The sequence below is a fragment of the Oxyura jamaicensis genome, chromosome 24 (genome assembly GCF_011077185.1).
Source record: "Oxyura jamaicensis isolate SHBP4307 breed ruddy duck chromosome 24, BPBGC_Ojam_1.0, whole genome shotgun sequence".
NCBI classification, from domain to species: Eukaryota; Metazoa; Chordata; class Aves; order Anseriformes; family Anatidae; genus Oxyura; species Oxyura jamaicensis.
Window position 1 is genome coordinate 3,619,860 of NC_048916.1, and position 21,287 is coordinate 3,641,146.

General features: G+C 47.4%; 1 protein-coding gene across 14 annotated transcripts in view; it reads right to left on the reverse strand.

Annotated features, from left to right (window-relative positions):
• Positions 1 to 21,287, reverse strand: part of GRAMD1B (GRAM domain containing 1B) — a 147,133-nt gene that overhangs the window by 32,012 nt on the left and 93,834 nt on the right. For 9 of the 14 annotated variants that reach the window (XM_035346305.1, XM_035346306.1, XM_035346308.1 and 6 more), the window contains 2 exons: positions 3,075 to 3,285; positions 1,509 to 1,529 (listed from right to left, as the gene is read on the reverse strand). In XM_035346305.1, the coding sequence (XP_035202196.1) occupies positions 1,509 to 1,529; positions 3,075 to 3,285 (232 nt within the window). Of the gene's footprint in view, positions 1 to 1,508; positions 1,530 to 3,074; positions 3,286 to 18,304; positions 18,728 to 21,287 lie in introns of those variants that run through there. The other 5 variants (XM_035346307.1, XM_035346309.1, XM_035346311.1 and 2 more) reach the window with 2 other exon arrangements.

A 21,287-nucleotide genomic window follows, 5' to 3' on the forward strand; every position in this document is an offset into this window, starting at 1 on the left:
GTGGAGCACAGGATGAGATTCACCCTTCAGCTGGGGCAGGGGTCTGGGGCAGGAGGCCCTGACGCAGGCTGGCAGAGGTCAAGCCCAGGATCCCCTTCTCTGCATCGTGCATCCATCCTTGCACTGAACCCACCTGAGGTCCACCTCCCTTTTGGTTCTCTAACTGTAGTAAAGTATTTTTCCTCTTAGAAAAGCAAGGGGCTGGCTGCAAGCACATCCCAGTACCCGTACAAATGTGCCTTGCATGCACATCGCTCCCTGCCAGTGCTCTTCCCACCTCTCCTGACAAATCTCTCCACAGCTGGGCCAGGCACCTCCAAGCCTGCCACAGCCCAGCCACGACCTGCCCTACTGCAGACCTCTCCCTACTCACCAGAAGCCTTTCGGGACTCTCTGCTACTCCAGCCCTGCACTTTCCATAGAACTTGTTTCACACCTCACCACAGAGACTCTTGTCCCACAGTCTTCATTTGTAGCATCCAAGCTACAGTTACCATGCAAAAGACAAGCTATCTACAGAAAGACACGGAGAAGTTTCCAGCAGACACCAGCAATCATGCAAGATAGGGCTGGCTACACGGGACATTCTGACAAAGGGAACTGTGAGCCAGTATTGTTAACTTCGCTGCTAACTAGCAACTTGCCTAGAATTAAATCCAAGGCATCAACTGGGGAAAAGCCAAGACATTGATTTAGTAGACTGAGAAGCCATCCAAGCCATTCTGGTTTTAACTTTACTTGCATACACACGTGGAAATGCCAGCAGGCTGGCACTCTGTCCAATAAGCATCCCACCAGCATTTCTGGTTTTTACACTCTTCTGAGGGTAGCACAGAGATTTGAGATCACGTCTCAAATAAGCTTATCTCCAATCCAAGCACCAACAGAGGGATTTTCTACTTATTACCTTTCAGAGCGAGCCCATGAATTCTCACAATTCATCTGGGACAGGTCTGTTCTAACAGGTTTAAGCTGGGTTCATTTGAAATCACTGATCTTTAATATTTACATCACACAGAAAAACATGTAAGGTCAGTAAACTGAGATCAATGGCCTCTCTAGTCTTCATCCAAAAAAAAAAAAAAAAGGCAGGCAAGAAGTTATGGAGATTGACTCCCATTTCTACAAGGCATAAAGAAGAGATGAAAGAGAAGGGATTATGTTCAGCCCACCAGAGCCAGGAGATCTATCCCTGTAAAGACAGCGGCTATTTTTAAGGGAGAAAGAAAGCAAATCTTAAAATGAAGCCTAAAATTCTTTGGAAGTAATTGAAGGAGTGTGAGGAACAGGCCACTTTTTGCACCATGTGAGCAAATATTAAGGAGATCCCAGTGATATAAGTGAAACCAGCTTCTCAGCTACAGGCATCAGGGTGAGCTCTTGCTGACATTCTCACAGCCGCACCAGGAGAATGCCTTACTGGAGTCACTGCTCAGTACCACAGGGAGGGTTTCTGCATGATGAGACAATTCTACAGTGGGGCACAGGAGAGAAAAAAGAAGGCTTACTTTGGAGAGGCGCTTGTGTGACTTAATCGGAGAGAAAGCATGCAGGAATGAAAAGAGAGAAATTAAGGAAAGAAGAAAAATTACCTCACAAGTCAAGAGAAGGAAAACCCACAAACCCAACAGAAAGCATTGTACCACCCCTTCCTTGTTAAAAGCACCACGAATTACTATCAAGCTTTAGTAGTTACACTGTTGGCAAGAATCACACTCCCATGGCCTTGAATCATAGCACATCATGGGCCAGGGCAATGCAACTCATCTCTGCAACACCCCTTACTAAGCATGCGATTCTCCTGACGGACTGTGCGCCAGCCTGGCTACAAACACAGTATGTCCTGTGCCCTGCCTGCCTCCCAAGTGCATGGCTTTATTTTGGGGACAGACCGCCCAAGTGCACAAGCCTGACAGCACCATCATGAGGCTGCCATCCACCATCCTGGGCGGTGGTTCTAGCTTACTGTGTGCACAGGAAGAAGGCTGACCTCAAGGCAACCTTGAATCTGACTGGTCTCAAATGAATCATCTTGAAAAAAACCCTTCGCCCCCTTTTGAACACAAATACTCCTCCCTTAGTGGCTAGTGAGTCCTGTTTTCTCTGCTGACAGTGAACATAAAGAGGAGTGAATGAAGACTTTTTGTGCAATCCAGCAATAAATCAGGTAAAAGATCCAACAACTCATTTCACACAAGCCATCAGAGTTATGCTGTTCTGCCACCTGTGACACCAGGAAGTCGTTCAGGCTGAAATATTTCATTTCATAAAGCTGGAAAAATGCAAGTGTTCCTGACAGCAATCTTACAACACACCACTGACATTAGGGTTACAGCCAAAGGTTATGCTTGGTTCCCAAGGCACTAGCATGCTTTACCAGGTCCCACTGCTCACAGAAAATCAAGGGTCCCCAAACTTGAAACCCTGTTCCTCCGAGTATGGCAAACAAAGGCTGATACTGGTTCTAATACTGTCAAAAGACACAATGCTTCCCTAGGGAAAGTAGCATCTACCCAGCCAAGATTTCCATGGAGTTTGTCAGACAGCTGTAATACTGCACCCGTACAAGTCAATGTGCAGAGGACTGGCAAACTGATTCTGTGCAATTTAAACCTCATCTCAACACGGGGCTTAGACAGGACTGGAGAAATGCATGGGCCCTTCGCAGGCTGTCTGCACAGAGGAGACTATTTCTTCCATGACCCTTCACAATCCAGTTGATAAAAAGTAATTGCAACAGCTGATTTTCCAGGTCTTGCTTAAAATCACAGAGTCTTCCAAGGAAACAGGGCCTTGATTGCAAAAAGATTAGCCTACCAAAGCCACTATGGAGCTGCAGTACAAGTCATCGGCAATTCCTGGACTGAGTTCACTGAAAGGGTGATGGAGGTGCACTGAAGTCTGGCCTACCCAAACAGCTCCCAGTTAGGAGAATTTTCAGAATTATGTTGGGGGAAGAAGGAGAAGAGTTAGCCAGAAATAAAAAGGCACTGAACAAAGCCAGTGTACTGCATTAGAGTTTAGAGCAGCGGACAAATGAACATCTTGACCAAAGTTATTTGCTCGCTCCTCACCTTGGAGTTCTTGGCCCCACTGCGGCCTGACTGAGAGGAACAGCTCCGCTGTACACCCTGCTCCGGCGTGGAAGGGGATTTGTCTGATGAGTGATCTGAGCCTTTTTCCACCATGGTGTCTCCTTGGGAGTCCTGCGGTGTCGGGGACCGAGAGCGTTTGCGCAGGATGGGGGAGCAGGCAGGCGTGCTGCGGTTTGAGTTACTGGCAGTACTGCAAAAAGAAGGAAAGAGCACAAGTGTTAACCCTCAGCTCAAAGAGAAAGCAACTGCACCCTCCCTTGAGGTGAAGCATTACCCACAGATTTCTCCAGCAGCACAAAAGATAAATCCGGCTTCCTGAAGCAATGCACCCCGTGCCACACTTATTACTGATCTCCCCAGTAAAATCAGGCAGTAGACAGGCATCATTTACTGGTGGCATAGAGAACTTCAGCTGCCTGTCAGTGTCTTTTTCCACCCACTTTTCAATTGATCTGCCCACAGAGAAATTAATGAGAAAATGAACTCATTCTCTCCTGTAAGGTTCTGAGATGTTAAAATGATTATCTGAGCTTAGAAAACCTACACTTGTGCTAAGAACAAGGGAGATGTCAGTGTGTTTGTGACACGATCCCACCCCATCCCTCCTTTACTTTTTACACCAGCGACTGTGCCCCTTCTTAGCAGCATGCACAGAAACGGGATCTTATCTTTTAGGAAACACTCCATTAAAGGTCATCAAAACCCTTGGGGCACTGGGAGGGGAGGCGTATGGGACACCAGTCACAGACAATGCAGTCATGATTTCCTGTACCAAATCATCCTTTCCCACACCAGTTAGAGTTGGGGATGAAAATGTTTTGCCGTAACATGAAAGCTTTCATGGTTTGAAAAAAAAAAAAAGTCAAAAGAAGAAAGAAAAAATTTCCCCTTTCATATCAGGGCAAAAGCAAGACCTTTCAGAGATTTACAGAAATCACAAAACATTTAGGGGAATGGAGTTTCTCTTCCCTTACTTTCAGCCAATGCCCTTACACCTAAACCAGAAAGCCAGTTACATACGTATTTATATAGAACAGAGCAGCAATCTCAGAATAAGACAGGAAAAATCAGATTTCCCAACTGTTCCTTCTCATTGATACCCTTTTTCCTGCCAGACTCCTCAAAATACCACATGCTACATCCATTTTATACTGCAAATGTTACAGAGCCTGCAACAGTTTAGGTATATCATGAAGTAAAATTACCAGGGTCTTTTTGGCTTATTAAAACGTACAAAAGTATCGGGTTTCTTCCCAGACTTTCAGCTGTTCCAGTTAAAATGTGTATTTCGCTCTTTCTGCACTCCTGCTGCTACTTTTCCTGGCTAGATTCAAGATGCACAGTTTTTAACAACCCAGCACAGTGGCCTCTACATATACCAAGCACTATCACCAGCTATGTGCACGTGCATGAGGTGCTGTGCAAATGGCACTAAATCTTGCAGCTCATTAGAAACACTTCCAGAGATGGAAATGATTTTGAATTGCCATTCCTACGCTTGTTAAGAATTCCAGATTCTGAGGCTGTATTGCTCCTGTTCATGGTGTGTAATTGCTTATCTGGTGTTACAGCAAATTTCCTAAATCTTGCCCCAGCATGCTTGACTCAACATAAACTGATTTGAGAGGTCCCCAGAATTACAAGACAGAATCTGAACTGATCATTCCTGAGTCACGTCACTACACTAAATTGGTCTGAGCAGACATATCTGTTTCTTACTACAGCTCTACAAAACTTGAGTATTTCAAGCACAACCTCCTTCTGGTTTTCAGTTTGTGGGAGTTCACACACCCAAGTTTCACTATGAGTTTCAGCTTCAACCAACTCTTCAAAGACCAAATTCAGTCACAGCCCTGCTTGCCTGTAGGTTACAATTATGAAAGTGCACTGAGTTTTGCCTGTTACTAAAGCACAAAATAACCAGTTCAAAACCTGGGTACAGAAGCACCATGTGCATGTGAAACTCAAGATACAACCCACTAAAAAGTTTGGTACTCTCACCCAAGTTGTGATCACATGAGAAACGAGACAGATTTTGCCTTTTGCGGGCTGCAATAAGTATGTTAATACTCGCTTTAGTATGCACTCAGATGTGGAAAATACAGTCTTGGTTCTCTCACTCTGAGCACAACACATGCTTCAGAGCCGCCTTCAGCTCAGGTCCTGCTAGGTGCTACACAGCCATGGAGGCCAACTCAAGCTGATCACCCAAGGACTCGCAAAGCTCCTCCGGTGGGTTTTTCAGGCCCGGCTGAGTAACCCCTGGCGCTGCAGCTACACAGGAGCAGCATCAGCACTGAGCAGCTTAAAGCTGGCACGTACATGTTTGCCCAGGCTCAGCTCGCACTGCCGCAGCCGTACACTTCGGTGCCAGCTCTGCCAAGCGGAATCTCTCAGAGCAGACTCCGGCTTTGAGTCTGTTTTCCATTCACTTAGCATCTCCTGCCCGCTTTAAAAAAAACTAACTCCATCCATATCTATCGTGTTAGGTACACGGGGATCATCACCTTTGCAGAGACAGGAATAGAAGAGAGCTTTAAGGGTGCCTTCTTCGGCTGTCTCCTAAGTCAGCGGCCAAGAGCTGATCAAACTCGGGACGTCCGAATCCTCCTCCTCCTATCTGATTTCTGGACAACGTGGAGTGTTTTTCACAGCAAGGGCTCTGCTGGTGCGTGCACGATGAAGGACAGGAGAAGGCCATGAGAGATGAAGGACAGGAGGAGGCCTCTCACACAGCCGCTGCCTCCCCCGTGGTGAGGGTGGGCCCGGCAACAGCCCCCTGTGGCTCCGTCCTGCTCACCCCTGGCCCTGAGCCCCTCAAAACTCCCCCTGCTCCTGCTCCGTCCCGAAGTTTGAACCCGACCCAAGGAACAGCCATGACGAACGCTTGCTGCAGTTGCCATAGTGACCGGGGCCTGCAATTGAACCAGGAATCAACGCCTGAAATGCCAAAACGGCTTGACCCACTTTGAAAAAAAAATAATAGTAATAAATAATGCTTTACAGAACTAATTGACCAGAGAGCATTCAGGGCCCCCCACACCCCTGCAGCGCAGCCTTTAGTAATGCAACACATCGAGGCAAGCATAGAGCACAAACAAGCCCAGCCGAGAGGCGGCCCCGTGCTCCTAGGGGGAACCCCCATGTGGAGCACCTCTCATGCCTTGGGGCTGCAGAGTGGCTCAGAGAAACGCCTCCTCTGATGGCTAAAAATAACGTGAGCAACAGCAGCATGGCCAGGAAGGGGCCAAACCCTTCAGCCACATGGAGGATGAGCAGCCCTGAACTGAGACCAAAGTCTGCCCACCCTACGAGGCCCTCTGAACTGACCGTACCACCGTCCTTGGGCTCAGGACACGTACCTTACAGCGGGCCTTTCCCAAGCCACTCGTGCAGCAATGCTCAGCCCCAGCCTCCACACACCAGGGCTCGCAGCCGGGGCCGCGCTGTGCTGCAGCAGCTCGGGGCTCTCCTCACAGGTAGCGATCACCTCAGCTTAAGAAGACACCGAGCAAATCCATTTCAATCTCGCAGCTGCAGAACGTGAATTTAGCCAGTCGTAATCGCTATGTTACCAAGTGCACCAAAGGATTTGTAAGGAGGGCAGCTCATCTGAACAAGTGCTGTTTCAGCCACGCAGCGCTCCCTGTTTCTTTGTGATCACTAGCTTCCCAGAAGGCAGAAACAGATCCGCAACACCATTTCCTGCAGCATATTTGTAACCCCTCAGACTTCCTGAAGAAAATCCTGATCTGGAAAGCTAATTGCAGCCTCGAAGATTGCCACAGCCCTCCAAAGAACTCGCTTCGCCAGAGCACAGCTGCTGAAGGTGTCCGTGCCTCCCTGCACCACAGCACCTACCTGGCAGCTTCAAGGCCCAGAACTGTTACCAACAGCACTGCCAATGCTGGGCTTAATTCTGCAAAGTGCTGAGTACTGTGTCCACACACCAGCAGAGAACTTAAGCGTGTATTTAACTCTGAGTATAGACCCACTGAAACCTAGGGTGTGAACAAAGCCCAGCCTGTGCTCTTCCACTTTCCTAAGCAAGACCGAAGGATATCCTCCCGCATAAAGCAGAAGTGTACTGGTGGAGCCTGGAAAAGGGCAGGAAAAGCACAAGGTCAAAAAGGCACCTCAAGCCTGCCTGGAGTACAAAAAGAGTTAATTCTCCTCAGAAAGAGCTAGTAAGGGGGTTAATTAGACGCCTACAAAGATACTTCTCTATGATACAGTCTGACATCACTGGAAAAAGATGAGGTTCAGAAACTCATTATGCAGTCTACCAAACAGCAAGCAGATGGTAACAACTTTTGGTCATCACCAACCTACATGCGCTTCAAATTGATAATCTACGAATGAAACCTCCATATATCCCTGGGCTTGCCACTGCTCTATTGCCAAGCTGTAACAAAAGGCTATACGTACATTACATCTCCCAGTAAAAAAGATGAAGCATTAAAGCATTAAATGAAAAAACAGTGACAACTGTAGGGCTGTACAGACAGTGAGCAATGTTTTGTGCCAATTGCTTTGAAAACAATAGCAGGAGTATACTTTCTGCATGCTTTTTAAGCAACTAGGTTTTAACCCAGAAGTCCATCCTTGTCAAAGATTTGCTCTGATTACTTTGAAGTTTCACAGAATGGTTTCTTCCTCCTATGACATTCAATAGCATGCTTACATATTCATGAGATAAAATTAACGCAATTATTATGCTTCAGGGGATTAGCAAATCACTGCAAGCGTTAGGAAGGAATTTGACTTCTGCACATATACTTCACCGCAAGGTTGGCCAAATGTATTATTAACAATGTCATTGTCTTTCTCTGAATCATCTGATACTGGTTACCACTGGAGACAGACTAGCGATTCTGATGGACAAACGGTCTCATACCGTACGGAAACTCCCACTGTGCTGTTTGAAACAATCCCTCCACCGCTCCCTTCCTACTTTGAATTGTTACAAAAATTCCAAGAAAAAAATATCTGAAACGTTTTCTAAATAGAACAAGACAGATCTTAATCATACTGTCCAATAGCACAAGTGGCATATGTTAGAGAGGATCATTTATCTGCAGAGAACCAAAAATGTGTTATAAATTATATTCTAAACCTCTTCATCACCCACAAATTAATACGGCTACATTTACTCTGCAGGGATACAAACCACACGGAACAAAGCATGATGAATAATAAGATGAAATCTGGGAAGCAATAAAATGGAAATAATGAAAAAAAAAAGCATTCCACAACCCCATGAAGCTGGAAGCATGTGTGCTCCAGACCCAGCCCAGGCATGGTCACCTGCAGGTCACTCAGCCTGCAGCTGTACCTCCACGAGAGGAACACGCTGGGGCTTTGTTTCCTCTCCTCCCCACCGCCACGACAATGGCTCCTGTAATTAACAGCAGAAATTGGAATATCTGATGTTGACTTCAATGCCTTGCACGTCTGTTCAAGGGAGAGTTAGAAAAATGCAATAATCACGCATTTTTATTGATCATTAGCATTCACTAATGATCAATATCCACACATGGTTTTGGATAAGGGCACATGTGTGATATCACTCCTGCATTACCTCACGAAGAGCACAAACGTTCTTCCTTTCTGCCCATCTCCTGCTATCACTTCAACCAGCTCAGAGAGGCCTTGATCCCCAGCACAGGCAGCATCCTCTTTAACACAATCCAGTCTTGTGGTAGGGGTTTCACAAATCACAAATTAAATGTCTGGCGTAGCCTCACACCGCATCTCATCAGTGACAGGTGGGGGTATAAAGGGATATTGGATCTCTCAGGAGTGGAAGACAAAGCTAGAGCTCTGCAACTGCCCACTCACTCCTGCTGATCATCAGCTTTCAGGGGTTAAGATGCTGCGATCTCCAGTGCTGGGACCAAACTGATTTATTTTGCTCATCCATTGGCATTCCATCTTTTTACCATTCTGAACACGACGATGCAACAATTTCACATCCCCTCACCCTGATATCCTCCATGCAGTCTCCCTCTCCTTTACTCTAACCATGCAGCAGCACTGTCCAGCTGAAAGTTAAAAATAGGGCCAAAGGCAGCAGCTGATACTGTGAAGCGTCACAAACCATCAGTGCAAGAGACGCACATACAGCCCTTTGTCCCCAGGCCCTGATTCAGGCTTGTCCCCACATGGCATATGCTCTTGCTTTATCCAGCTTCTGGCTTTCAGTGGCAGGGGCAGTTGGGGATTTCCCTTGGCATAATGTTGGGCATCTGGAATTATTGCACCGATGAGATTTAATTTAGAATTTCCTTCTGTCCTACTGAGCCAAACCCACAAGCTCCACTGTAAATCTACCAGCTTCAAAAGGAGTTGTCCCGAAGATGCATGTGACTTAGGGAGCAAAGAACCAGGAATACATTCTCTTTCCTGAATCAGTGATTTCCATGATGGACAGCACGATGCTAGTCACCAGTAATCTAAGGAAAAGCAATATTTTTAGAGAATGGGGATTCATCAAATTCTCACTGCTTATAACTACGCACAGTGCAATGAGCCCTCAATTCCTACTGCTGTCCCCTGACAAAAAAATAAAACAAAAACCAGCCAAACAGCCACCTGTATAGACTCTGGAGGACAGCCTGATAAAGTGGCACAAAACAAATTCCGTCTCTCCCCATCAGTGCAAATACATCAACACAGAGAGGAATGCAAAACAGACCCAGGGCAGCAGCGTGCATGCTCTGAGACCTTTATAGAGCGAGGGAGCACATGGGCAAATAAATACACCATATTTCTGCAGCAGCTCCAGCTGCCCTCCGGTGAGGGTGACGCAGCGCCAGTTGAGCCCCCTTCAACCCCCTCCTGCCTCCCTCCATCTGCCCAGATGCTGGAGAGCAACATCTGCCCCTTGGGCTGGGGGGATGGGGCAGGCAGGAGGCGCAGGGGGGAAGGAGGAGGGGTGACGGGAGCCGCCAGCAGCCATCAGATTCGATCATCGGCTGCTGCAAACAATCGAAAAGGCTGCTTTAAGCAATTCCGCTGCAGGAGCAGCAGGGCGCATGCATGGGGGAGAACAAGGGAAAAAGGAATCGGGCTGGGAAAGAGAAAAGAAACGGAGCATCTCTGCAACATGATGTCACGCCGTCTGCTTTCAAGTCCCCCGAACAGAAAGGAGCAGCAGCAGCAACCAACATGGACTCCAGATTTAATCTGCCTTGAAAGCACACGTCTCGGGCGACAGATTTGCTCAGCAAACCTGCGCTGAGCCCGGCACACACAGCCCTCGGGCTCCGTCTTCCACACGCAGACATGCACACGTACACGGGCGCACGGCCGGGGACCGCGGGCAGCACGGAGCGGAGAGGAAGAGAGGCAGCAGCAGAAGGAACAGGAGAGTAACACTAACCTGGTAGCCATTAGGGACCGTAGCGCGGCGCGGAGCAGCTAGGAATTCATTCATTCATGCACTTGTGCGTGGCGAGGGGAGAGCGAGGGTGGGCCAGCGGTGGGGTGGGAGGGAGCTCACCCCTTGCACCATGGCAGAGCCCTTCCCCGGGGAATAAGGGCCGTGGGGTGCTCACGGGCACCCACAGCCCTTTCTCCCGGCCGCCTCGCACGCTGCTCGGGCTCCTGCCATGGCTCGGCCTCTCGTCTCCCCCCGCCCCGCTCTTTGTGCTTATGATTGTTTGTGCGGCTCTGGCGAGGGCTGGGCGCCTCTCCCCTCGCTGCTGGCTCTTGCACACACGCTCCTGCACGCGCACACACGCGTGCGCGCGCGTGCACGCAGCCAGTGGGCTGCCGCTTTACATAACGCGAGCCCCTTCACGCCTTCGGTAGCCATCCCTGCCCCGAGAGAACGAACGGGGAGGGAGAGAGCTCACGATTTTTCCCCGAGTCCCCCTCCCCCCCCCGTTATACCTGTCTTTTTTAGGCGCTGTTCCTAAAGTTGGGCAAAGCCTACAAGTTCAGATCCTACAGGTTACCAAAAAAAAAAAATACGCTCGTCCTCCCTGCGCGCACACCGGACCGTTCATACGTGTGGGAGAAAGTTTCGAAACCTGTAAGCGTGTCGATACAAGACCGGTCAGGAAAATTAAACCCTAATTAACTGGCAAAGTGGATTATCTAAACTGAATTAAACACTGTGAGGGCACATTCAAAATTAAGGTGACCTCAACTTAATTTGGCTTACTTCATCTAGGAAGCTAATTTGGTTTAATTTTTCATGCCTCCCCCTGTATAAACAGGCCTGGGGTTTTTAAAGAAATACACTGAGGGAAGTTTACAACTTTGCTGAAGCATCAGTAAACGATGCTTTGGAGGACACACAAGCTGCTGTAAGCCTCCGCTGCTGCTCACGGGCATCTTTGTGCCAGAACACGAGGAGGGGTCCAGTCCCTCTCAAGGGCTTTTCTAGTTCAGCATAAATTCCGCAGGGTGAAGGATGAAAAAGAAAGCAAAACAACATGCAGGGTTGTACTTTTCCTTCCAGCAGATGAAATCAGACTCTGTCTGCACAAGCTCTCCCAGAACTGGTTCCAGTAGCAGCAGCACCCTGGATTTGAAGCACAAGTGTCCACGGGTGAAAGTACCACGTTCTTTGGGGCTCTCAGTGTGCACACACTTTCCGACATGTGTACCCAGAGAGGCTCCTGTACCAGGGGTTTAAACTTCACACCCGGTGACTCTTCTGTTCCTCAGCAGCCTCTGCAATTGTATGCTCATCGTCTACCTTGAAGGTGTGAGAGTTCCCTGTGGTCTAGAACATGATTCAGAGTACCTAAGTCAGGAGTCAACGGCCACATTTAGATCTGTGAGTGACCCCGTGGGGACTTTCTGCTCCCCACTGCCAACGGAAGGAGCCATACCTAAAGTCAAGTGATGTAAATACGTGCTGCTCTGCCCGCTGCTTCCTTGTGTTGCATTTTACCCACTCCAGACACTGAAACAGGGCTGAACGTTTTCTATTCTCTCCAGAATCAGTCACAGCTTTCAGCGCTAATGTCCCAGAAGACCATCTCTCCAGAAGGCTGATTATCCAGCATTTCACTATAATCAAAATCAGTGGAGGTGCTCTGCTCCTAAGAATCAATGATCTGCACCACCAGACATGCCACTGTGCAATTCAGATGCTGTGCATGACTTTAAACTGAAGACATCATCATCATGCACTTATCTGGATTGGGACAGTGCACCAATACCAGCAAGTTTTTAATATTACTGAAAGAATGCACATACACGTGCATGCATTTTCTGTGTATAAGCCACTATTTTAACAAATGCACTGTATCATTAAGAAAATTATCAGCTTTATGTTAATTTTGTGACATCCTTCTTGTGACCAAACCTGTTACTACACCTTCTCCATTTACAGTGTTGCCAATCAACAAGCGTCCTAAACACATCAACTTTCATCCCAAACATAAAGTTGGCTTACAAAACCTAACTTCAGAAAAGCAAACCTGTTTTAATTCCTCTGAAACCTGTCTTTATTCCTCTGATTCCATTAGCACACATTTGTTCAGGTTGTGTTCCCAAGGATTTCTCTGCACTCATGGGGAAAATATTCTGTTAAAACGAGACGGTGAAGCTTTTCAGATAATTACATGTTTACAAGCATTTGAGATTTATCAAGAGCACCAAAAATAGGCCGTAATACAATCACAGGAGCTGACAATGGTATTTGTCACTTCACCCAGTAACATCTGACTTAAGACTCTATAATTCTGCAAGTCCCAGAGTCTTCTACTTCTGTAGAAACCTGTCTTTAACAGGGTAAGTTGTAATGCTACATAACAACTGGCAATGAAGAATTAGTGCCAAACCCTGCACCATCTTGTCCATACACACCGACCTTCTGCCAACACAGACCTCTCCAGTTTTGCAGCGCCTTCTCAAGGCTGATTTTTGGTTCATTGGACCACCTTTCAGTGTTTATGGGTAAAACAGGTCTACGCGTCTGTTTTGCAACTGGAGAAATCAACATGCAGCAGTCTTTGGGTCCTCACCAATGCATTTAAAGAGGACACAGGGGCACTGAATCCATTCAACACACACAGCAGGTCAAGGAATGACAAGCTTTAAATGTTCACCTGGAAGACAGATTTGGTAATACCGGGTAACAGAAGTGCAACAGTACCAAGTGCTGAAAGCTAACGCTAGACAAACTGAGTGGATGAGAGAGGTGCATTGTTGGATGTAAATAACGCCAACCACTGTAACTAATTCTTAAAGACTAGATTATCCATCTGTGGAAAACAGCATTAGGCAAGGCTTTGTGTTTTTCTAAATTCTGTTCTGTACCTCTAGCAACAATCAGTTCAGGCAGGTCTTACACTTTGCATTCCCCTTCAGAGGGGGTATCTGAATTGTCACGTTTTGTTTTACAGTCCATTATTTTTTTCATATGAATTTCGTATGAAAATAGCTGGAAGTGCGAGTGTCTGTCTCTAAAAGCCTTTGGGTATGTTGGGTTTGAATGAGATTCAGTTTTGCAGTGGTCACGAGAGCTCCACTGACCCAAAAGCTTGTAGAAAATTGAGTATGATGGCTACTTCTGATCTGGAAGCATGGAGAGCACATCAAAGCTCAAAGCAGGTCATGAAGTGGTAGGATAGGTACAGCACATGAGTTTAAGACTTACCCAATCTTCAGACAGGATAAAAGAAGAATCCAAAGAAAGATCTGCTTTCACAAGCACAGCAAAAGCAGTAGTAAAAATGTAAGACCTACTTGGAGTAAAGCTTCTTAAGCTTATCTGGGGTGGAATGCAAAAGGCAAAGTTCTGGGTAATTTGAAAAATCACACGACACTTCACATGTTTCAGTAACTTAATTAGATCTGCAAATTCAACCAAGAACTCTCAGAAGGAGAAACACTCTGGGTATGTTTCTGGCTCTTTGCAGCACCATTCATGACACTACGAAGACACGTTGTTTTATGGTGCTTTGATATCTCTGCACCAAGAAGAGGATCTTTAGGGGCCTTTAAGGAAGCTTTTGAGCTTCCTTAAGCTACCAGGGCAAAGCTACCAGTTCCCACTTGGTGCAAGAGTTGCAGAACTCATTTTACATTGACTGGTTCTGCCTGCATGTACCTCTCTCAGCCCTTGCCCTGGTGCTAAAGAAGCAGGACAAGCACTAGCACATTCTCCTGGTAGGACAGCTTAGGAGGCCTTGACTGCTGAGCTATTCACGGCACGACATGGTCTCACACTACAGCCCAAATACCACAGGACTACCAAGCCCTACAGAAAGACAGAAACTCCCACGTCAGCAGCACTCCAAGTGCAGGCACGTGCACCTGGGGCAATGCTCAGGCAAGAGCCCGAGCCACACCTGTAGCGCCCGCTGGGCTCGGTGGCAGGGCCGGTTCCTGGTGTGCCCAGCCGTAACACAAGCGTACTCATACATATTGCATCCCTCAGGTGAGAGGAAACGACGCACTGTCCAAGTAATTAAAGCCCAGGACTGACAACAGATACATGGGAGACAGTCCAGGGCCTGCACATCCAACGTGCTACAGAGCAACAGGGGTGGTTGAGGCAAACTGCATCCAGCGGCAGCAGTCTCACTCTCCGTGTAAGCCACTCCACAGGTACAGCAACAACCAACAGTCCATTTGCACAGCGTCTGCAAACAGTGAGCACATGGATTTGAAAACAGGTAAGGGTTCTCATTTCCTCTTCCCCAACAATTCCTTGCCCATTGACTTATTTTGAAAACTTAAAGCCATTGAGGCAGTTTTTCCCCAACACCTCTAATTTTCAGCTGAGTTCAGCACAGAGCCAGGGACACTTACGCTTTCACAGCACTTCTGGCTTCGTCTTCAGAAAGACGTACCAGAAATCTCAAGAAAGCCTGTCCTCAGGGGATACTCAGTGCAGCGCTACAACCTCAAGATCTGCAAGTAAGATTAACAGTAATGGATAACCAACGCACCTGGATGGTAATTAACGTTGTGCACATATTTAATGTATTGCTCATACTATTGTTGCAGCACAGAGACTGCTTTTCTCCTTGACACCCTCATTACTGTAAAGGGGTGGACTCGGCTGTTGAATGCACGGCACTGCATAGGCTTGGCTCTGTGGCTGGGCCCCGTGGTCCTGGTTTGCTCCGACCACAGAGCATCCTTCCAGCCTCCAGCACGCTAAGCAGGTGCTACACTTCACACCCCACCATTCTCACCCTATTAAGCGATAAGGAGCATTTCCAAAACTCTTCCTTCTCCCTCTGCAGAAAATGGGCTCCCAGGCAGGTACCAGATCAAGCAAGTATCTGGGTAGAGTACTCTGAGCTGCCAGCAGCGTTTTCAGGAGCAAGATGCGGTGGCTGCGAAGAGCGCAGGGATTCCTACGGTATGGGGGAGGGAGGAGGCAGGCAATCATGTGCTCAAAGGCATGGGGAGGAAGAGGGGGAGGAGGAGAACAAGGAGAGAGAACAAAGTGTCAACATCTTAACTGGGACACACAAAGAGCCAGTTCTTACTAAGAACTTAATCCAGGATTAACGAGAGGTCAGCTACCTCTGCAAGGAGACTGCACTAAAAGGAGCTAATTAGCTCTCCTTAATTGCACAAAAGGAACCACACAGAATTCAGGCATTCAGGAGCAGCAGATCCCACCTCACCCAGGAAACAGAGCCCTACCTGTTGTGCTCAGCACCACGCTCCGACAATCAGCACGTGCAGAGCCAGAAGCAGCAGAGGTGAAACTATGTCAAGACGGAGCGTGCACGGAGTGAGGTTCAGCATCAAGAAGAGAAGTGTTTGAGTGAGAGCTTGAGCCTGGACAAGCAGGACAAGCATTTTTAGCATGGCCAGGATCTTTCTAGACACTTTCCTCATCAACCACTGCCATCACATGTGGAATTGCCCAAGATCCCTGCAGTAACACTTTTGTAAACAGTATTATCCATGAGGATGTCTACTGCACTGACAGCCCTCTTCGCTTCAGTGATGTACCTGCAAACGAGGAGGGAAGGAGAGCAACAGGGGAACCAGCCAAGCTTTCCCTGTAGGCCCAGCTCTGCTCTGCGCACTGAGACCAAAAGAATCACATCCCAACATGGGCAGGCATTGCATCCTGGTCAGGACAAACAGCCAGAATAAAGCAAATAATGGACTGATGGCAGAGAGGCAACAGCTCCCAGCCTGGAAACCACTGGCTTGGGATGATGCAGTGGAGGAGGCTGCCTGAGCTGTCCTCCCACAATTTCTGTCTTTAATTTATAATTAAATACTCCAAAAAATATTATTTGTGAATTATGTATTTGCAAGACTGCCCCAATTGCTGATGTGACAGAGAGAAACACAAGTTATGCAGTTAGTATATCACGCCAACTTCTCATATGCCAATGCCAAATTTTGAATTTCTGATGGTTTACATGTCATTAAAGGCAGAACTGTAACTTCAGAAATACTTTGATCAACATTTCCGTTGAAACATCCCCGTACGTGCTGGCACCTGTAGAACTGACTGAAATATTTCAGTGAGGGAAGCGTTTGAAACATCTGAAACCTTGAACTTTCTCAAACTGAAGACAGACACAAAAGCAATGTGTTTCTTAAAAAATTCCCACATCACTTCCTTAAGCTACGTCTACGTTTTTCTATCCTTAAGTCCCCTGCCAACTTCTGGATTTGATACTAAATCCATCTCTTTTTTGCCTCTGAAGCCATTAGACGTTCTGTTCTAGTGCACTGATGATAAGCTGTTGCGTATTTTACTCCAGAAGCACTTGGGCTGCACTGACAGATAATGCATACAGCAGTCGGGGTACTTGAAAACGAAGATTAACAAGCACATCAATAACAGCAGCAGCCTCTGAGCTCAAGCACTAATAAAAGCAACACCAGCATTTATTTGTTCCATAGCACCGTGCTGAGGGCTGGCCAGCTTGCAGACGGACAGAGCCCTCACCCTGAGGAGCTACAGCACAAACCTTCAACCCTGCAGTGAAAAGCGCAAGGACGAGAGGTTGTACTCGTTTCAAACCTCACTGCGCTCGAGGGAGCCACCTCTGGCTGCTAGGGCCTGAGTGCAGCCCAGCTGCAAGAACTGTGCCCAGTTTAAGAGAGGGTGAAGAGAAAAGCAGGACAACAGGTTAACCAACGTAACAATATCATACAAAGACAAATAACAATAGAAATGGGGGGTCAGCCATTAATTACAGCTTCCTGTGGAATCATTACAATACTGCCTCCGTTATTTGTGTGTCTTTCTTCTCTTACCTCTTCAGGACCAAGTTACATATCACGCCATTGTACTTTGAGTTACACCAAGACTGTAGCCAGCACAGGACAAGCAGCAGCAGAATTTCACCTCAAATCCCATGCACACAAATCCCATCCTGCGGACACCACTCTGAATGCCAGAAAGCCACATCCATCTCTGCTCCCAGCAACGAGGCAGCAGCCCCTGTATGTGCTGTCCCTAGGCAAGCTCAGCACAAAGAGAGAATTCCCTGACATCTGGATAGAGCTTCAATAGCTGCCATTGGAGAGAGCAAAATGCACATCAGCTGTTCTGTGCCAGCGGCTGGGCTACACTCGGTCTCCTGGTACAGACATGCCCGACTCGTTCAATCTCCTCCGCTCCCTATTGCACGCTGCACTGAAGGAGAACAACTCAGACCCGTGAGCAGATTTATTTAAAAGACGGAAAAGGGCACAAAAAGAGTGTAATCTTTTTTCAACACAGTCTGGTGCACCGTGCACATCTATGTCATGTCATACCACTGCAATTACAGCAGCTTCCATTTGTCAGCACTGCTCCAACCCCTATATCCCAACCAAAACCAGTCTCCTAAAGCCTTCCCCAATCCCTGCTTTCATCCCTCCTGAACCACCTCTGATCTCCTCTCCTGATAGCCACTCAGACACACTGGATTCATCCCCACTCTCACTAATTGACTTTCTTAACCTCGCTTGACCCTTTCCTCCACGATGGTCTCAGATTCCTGCAGCCTTCTGCTGGCCTCACCCAGAAACCCACTACCAGCCCTAAGCAGCCACCCAGCCCAGCCCTTATTCCCACAAAACCTGGACATACTGATCCACAGGAGTCTTGCTCAGCTTCTCCCCCCCCCCAGCCCCAGCCCCTCCATCCCGACTGATCTCTCAGGCAAACCCCCCGTTTCCCCGTCCCAGCCCTGCACTGCGTCAGGGCATCCTTGTTCCCAAGGAACCTCCTGACCTCTCGGCGTGCACAAACACCAACACAAAGGAACCTGCATCCGCGGGAGAGTCCTTCTGCCTGCCTGGGAGATGGCAAACGGAGAGCTAGAGGCTCGCATCGCCACCTGTTAGCACATCGCATCTCCCGGGGCGCAGCCACGTGTCTTCCCTGCTCCTCTGCTCTCCGAAACCACCATTTAAGCTGCAGACAGAAGCAGTTCTGCTGGGGGAGAGATCGTTAAAGCACACACGAATCTCCCTGCTCCGATGCATTTTATGTTCTCGAAAGTAGTTGACAAAAAGATTCCCCACTCCGATAACGGCTTGGCATGGCTGAAACAAAGCCTTCTTTGCAACTTGCCACCACTCTGGCATCCGAGCCGGCTGCTGCCCACTGGAACGCCGAGCACCCACTGTCTCTTTAAGAATGCCCCGCAGCCCACATCACCAGCGCCTGGTTAACCCTGGCTGCTCCTTGCTCTGCACGGATGACAGCTCCGAAATGCCAGGGCTTCCTCAGTTTTGTCCTCCCCTGCTCCTACCCACTCAATGTGCTGCCCCAGCACAGCCTCGCAGGGATGCTTCAGCAGCACTTTTTTAAACACCTCTGTGCTCCCCGCTGTAAAGAGCACCAGGGAGAACTTCTGTGACGACAAAGGAGCAGTCAGCACTGACCTAAGCAGCCTAACCACCTCTAAATTCAACTTCCCTACTCCCACAAAGCACTCTCCTCTGAACACTTAGTCATTTCTATGGACACACCGACTCCTCGCCTTGCGGAGGCACCAGGCAGCCTCTCCAAGCCTTCCCAGGCACAACACGAACCATCTACTTGCCCAACACAGCAGCAGGCAGTGCAGCCAGCAATAGGAAAAATATTTGCCTTCAACACATGGGTATTTCCAAATACCAGCTCTTTGAAAGGCCATCTTCTACAGAAAGGTTAGAAAATGCAGAAGGTAACAACGTGACTCATATGGAAAGTGTATATCAACATGCTCAGAAAAACCTGGATACAAACACATAGAGAAGCCTGTCTCACAAGGAAAATAAACAGACTGACTGATTCTCTTCCGGGCAAAGCATGCAGAATATCCTGCCACTGCTCTTGCTCTTGTACCTACTCCAAACAGGCATTGCAGGGAGAGTGTGTGTGCATCAAGCCACAGAACTGAAAAGCAGGAAAGCAGCGCAGCTCAACGGTGTGCAGGGTACGAGCACAAAGCAAATGAGATGTGCTCCTGCAGTATGATAGAGGAGCAGCAAAGACTAATGTGATTCAGAGCTGCACAGTCTGATCAATCATAGCTCGGGGAAGCTGATGAAGTATTTGCTGTGAACGATCAGTTAATCTCTCCCAGGAACTTCATTGCAGGGGTGCCATATAATCAGAAAGATGTTCTTGCACAGGAGTAAGCTCGAAGGAAAGCAACAAAAACATCACATTATTCAGGAGGCTCATTTATGAAAAGACACTTGAAGGGTAAACAAAGCAAAGTAGTCAACAAATATTTGAAGAATGTAAATACCACGGAGAAAGGGAAGCCGTATTAAAAGATTTTGTAACAATGAGCAATGAGATGAAAGTAAATGGAGGGGAAAAAACTAGGCTGAAGGCAAGTCGTTGCAGTCAAGAGAACGAGAGAAGCAGTATAACCCTTTCCACTTGTCATGTTTCTAAACAGCACTGGGTAACCATTAATAATGGCAAAACAAGGAATTGAGTGGTATTGGCAGAGGCACGGATCAATGACTCAATTGAAGTCTTTTTCTCTCTTAATTCTGCTTTCCATCATTTTCCTAATAGGCAGCAACCCAGTCCAGTAACCTTTTGGTTACTGCTGTTTCCTAGTGATACAAGAGTCCTTAGAAGTCTACATTCGGCTGGATAAGTATTATGGCTATTTGAGCATCACGATTTAGAGAGTTCTTTTGCCTTGCTGTGTTAGCAAGTCACTTGCAAAACCTTCCAGTGAAACATATCTGATGATTCTGAGATTCATGAGGGAAGTCTTGCAAAGTTCCACCTAAAACTGTCTGAGGTTTTTAACACTGTGAATCTGGGTTGTGATCCTTCAAAGGATAAACTTCCTTACTACAATTATGATATTTACACTTGTGAGCAAGACATAGACATAGGTTACTTTGGGGCAATCTGGATCCAGCTTGTGACTTTGGGCAAGTCACGGATGAGAAATGCAGGGGATGTAGTAGGGTGGTTTGCATCTCTGATCAATACAGGTTGCTGTCTTTTGAGCTTTTATCAATACAGTTTGCTTTAAGCTATAACATTTTTTAACTCACCTGTGCCAAGCTTCCAGCAGGGGAGTTTTCTAGTACACCTATTCTAATAAATGTTAACTGTAAAAAAGTCTTTAACCTCTGTGTGCCTCACCTGCAAACCAAGGCTACTGATACCACTTCCTTTCTTCTGCCCTTTGTCCGTCTTGGCCTTAGAGGCTGGAAACTCTTCAGGACACAGATGGTCTCTTAGAGCGTGCATGAAAATCTCCTAATGCCGTGAAGACTTATTTGTTAAACCCTCTCTAATTGTAAAACTCCACAATCTTAGATCCATTTCCAAAATCAGTTCTATTACCTGTCGTCAACCTGAAACTCAGAAGAATCAATGGGGAACCCGTTCTTCCTGTTGGAAAGCTTGGAAAAATAACATTGCAGGCATTTGAAGCAATGCTGTAGTTTCACTGCCTTGACCCAGCCACTGAGCACTGGTCAGACTCCGAGCTCCAGCTCTCAGTCACAAACCTTCTTTCAAGGCCTAAAGATAAGGAACAGTTCATCTCCCAAACCTCATTCCTAAAATGTATGTCAGCGTGAAGGCCACCATGTCGCCACACTGTTTCTTAATTGCTGACAGATCTGAAAAAAATAAATGGCAGTTTTGAGGGCTGCAAACCCACGGTACCCAATCTCCTCATAAGCAAAGGATACTTCTTTCAGACCTGTGTATCTGCTTCATTTCTATTCATAAAGGGTCAGAAATACACCAAAATTACAGCTCTAGCTTTCCACCAG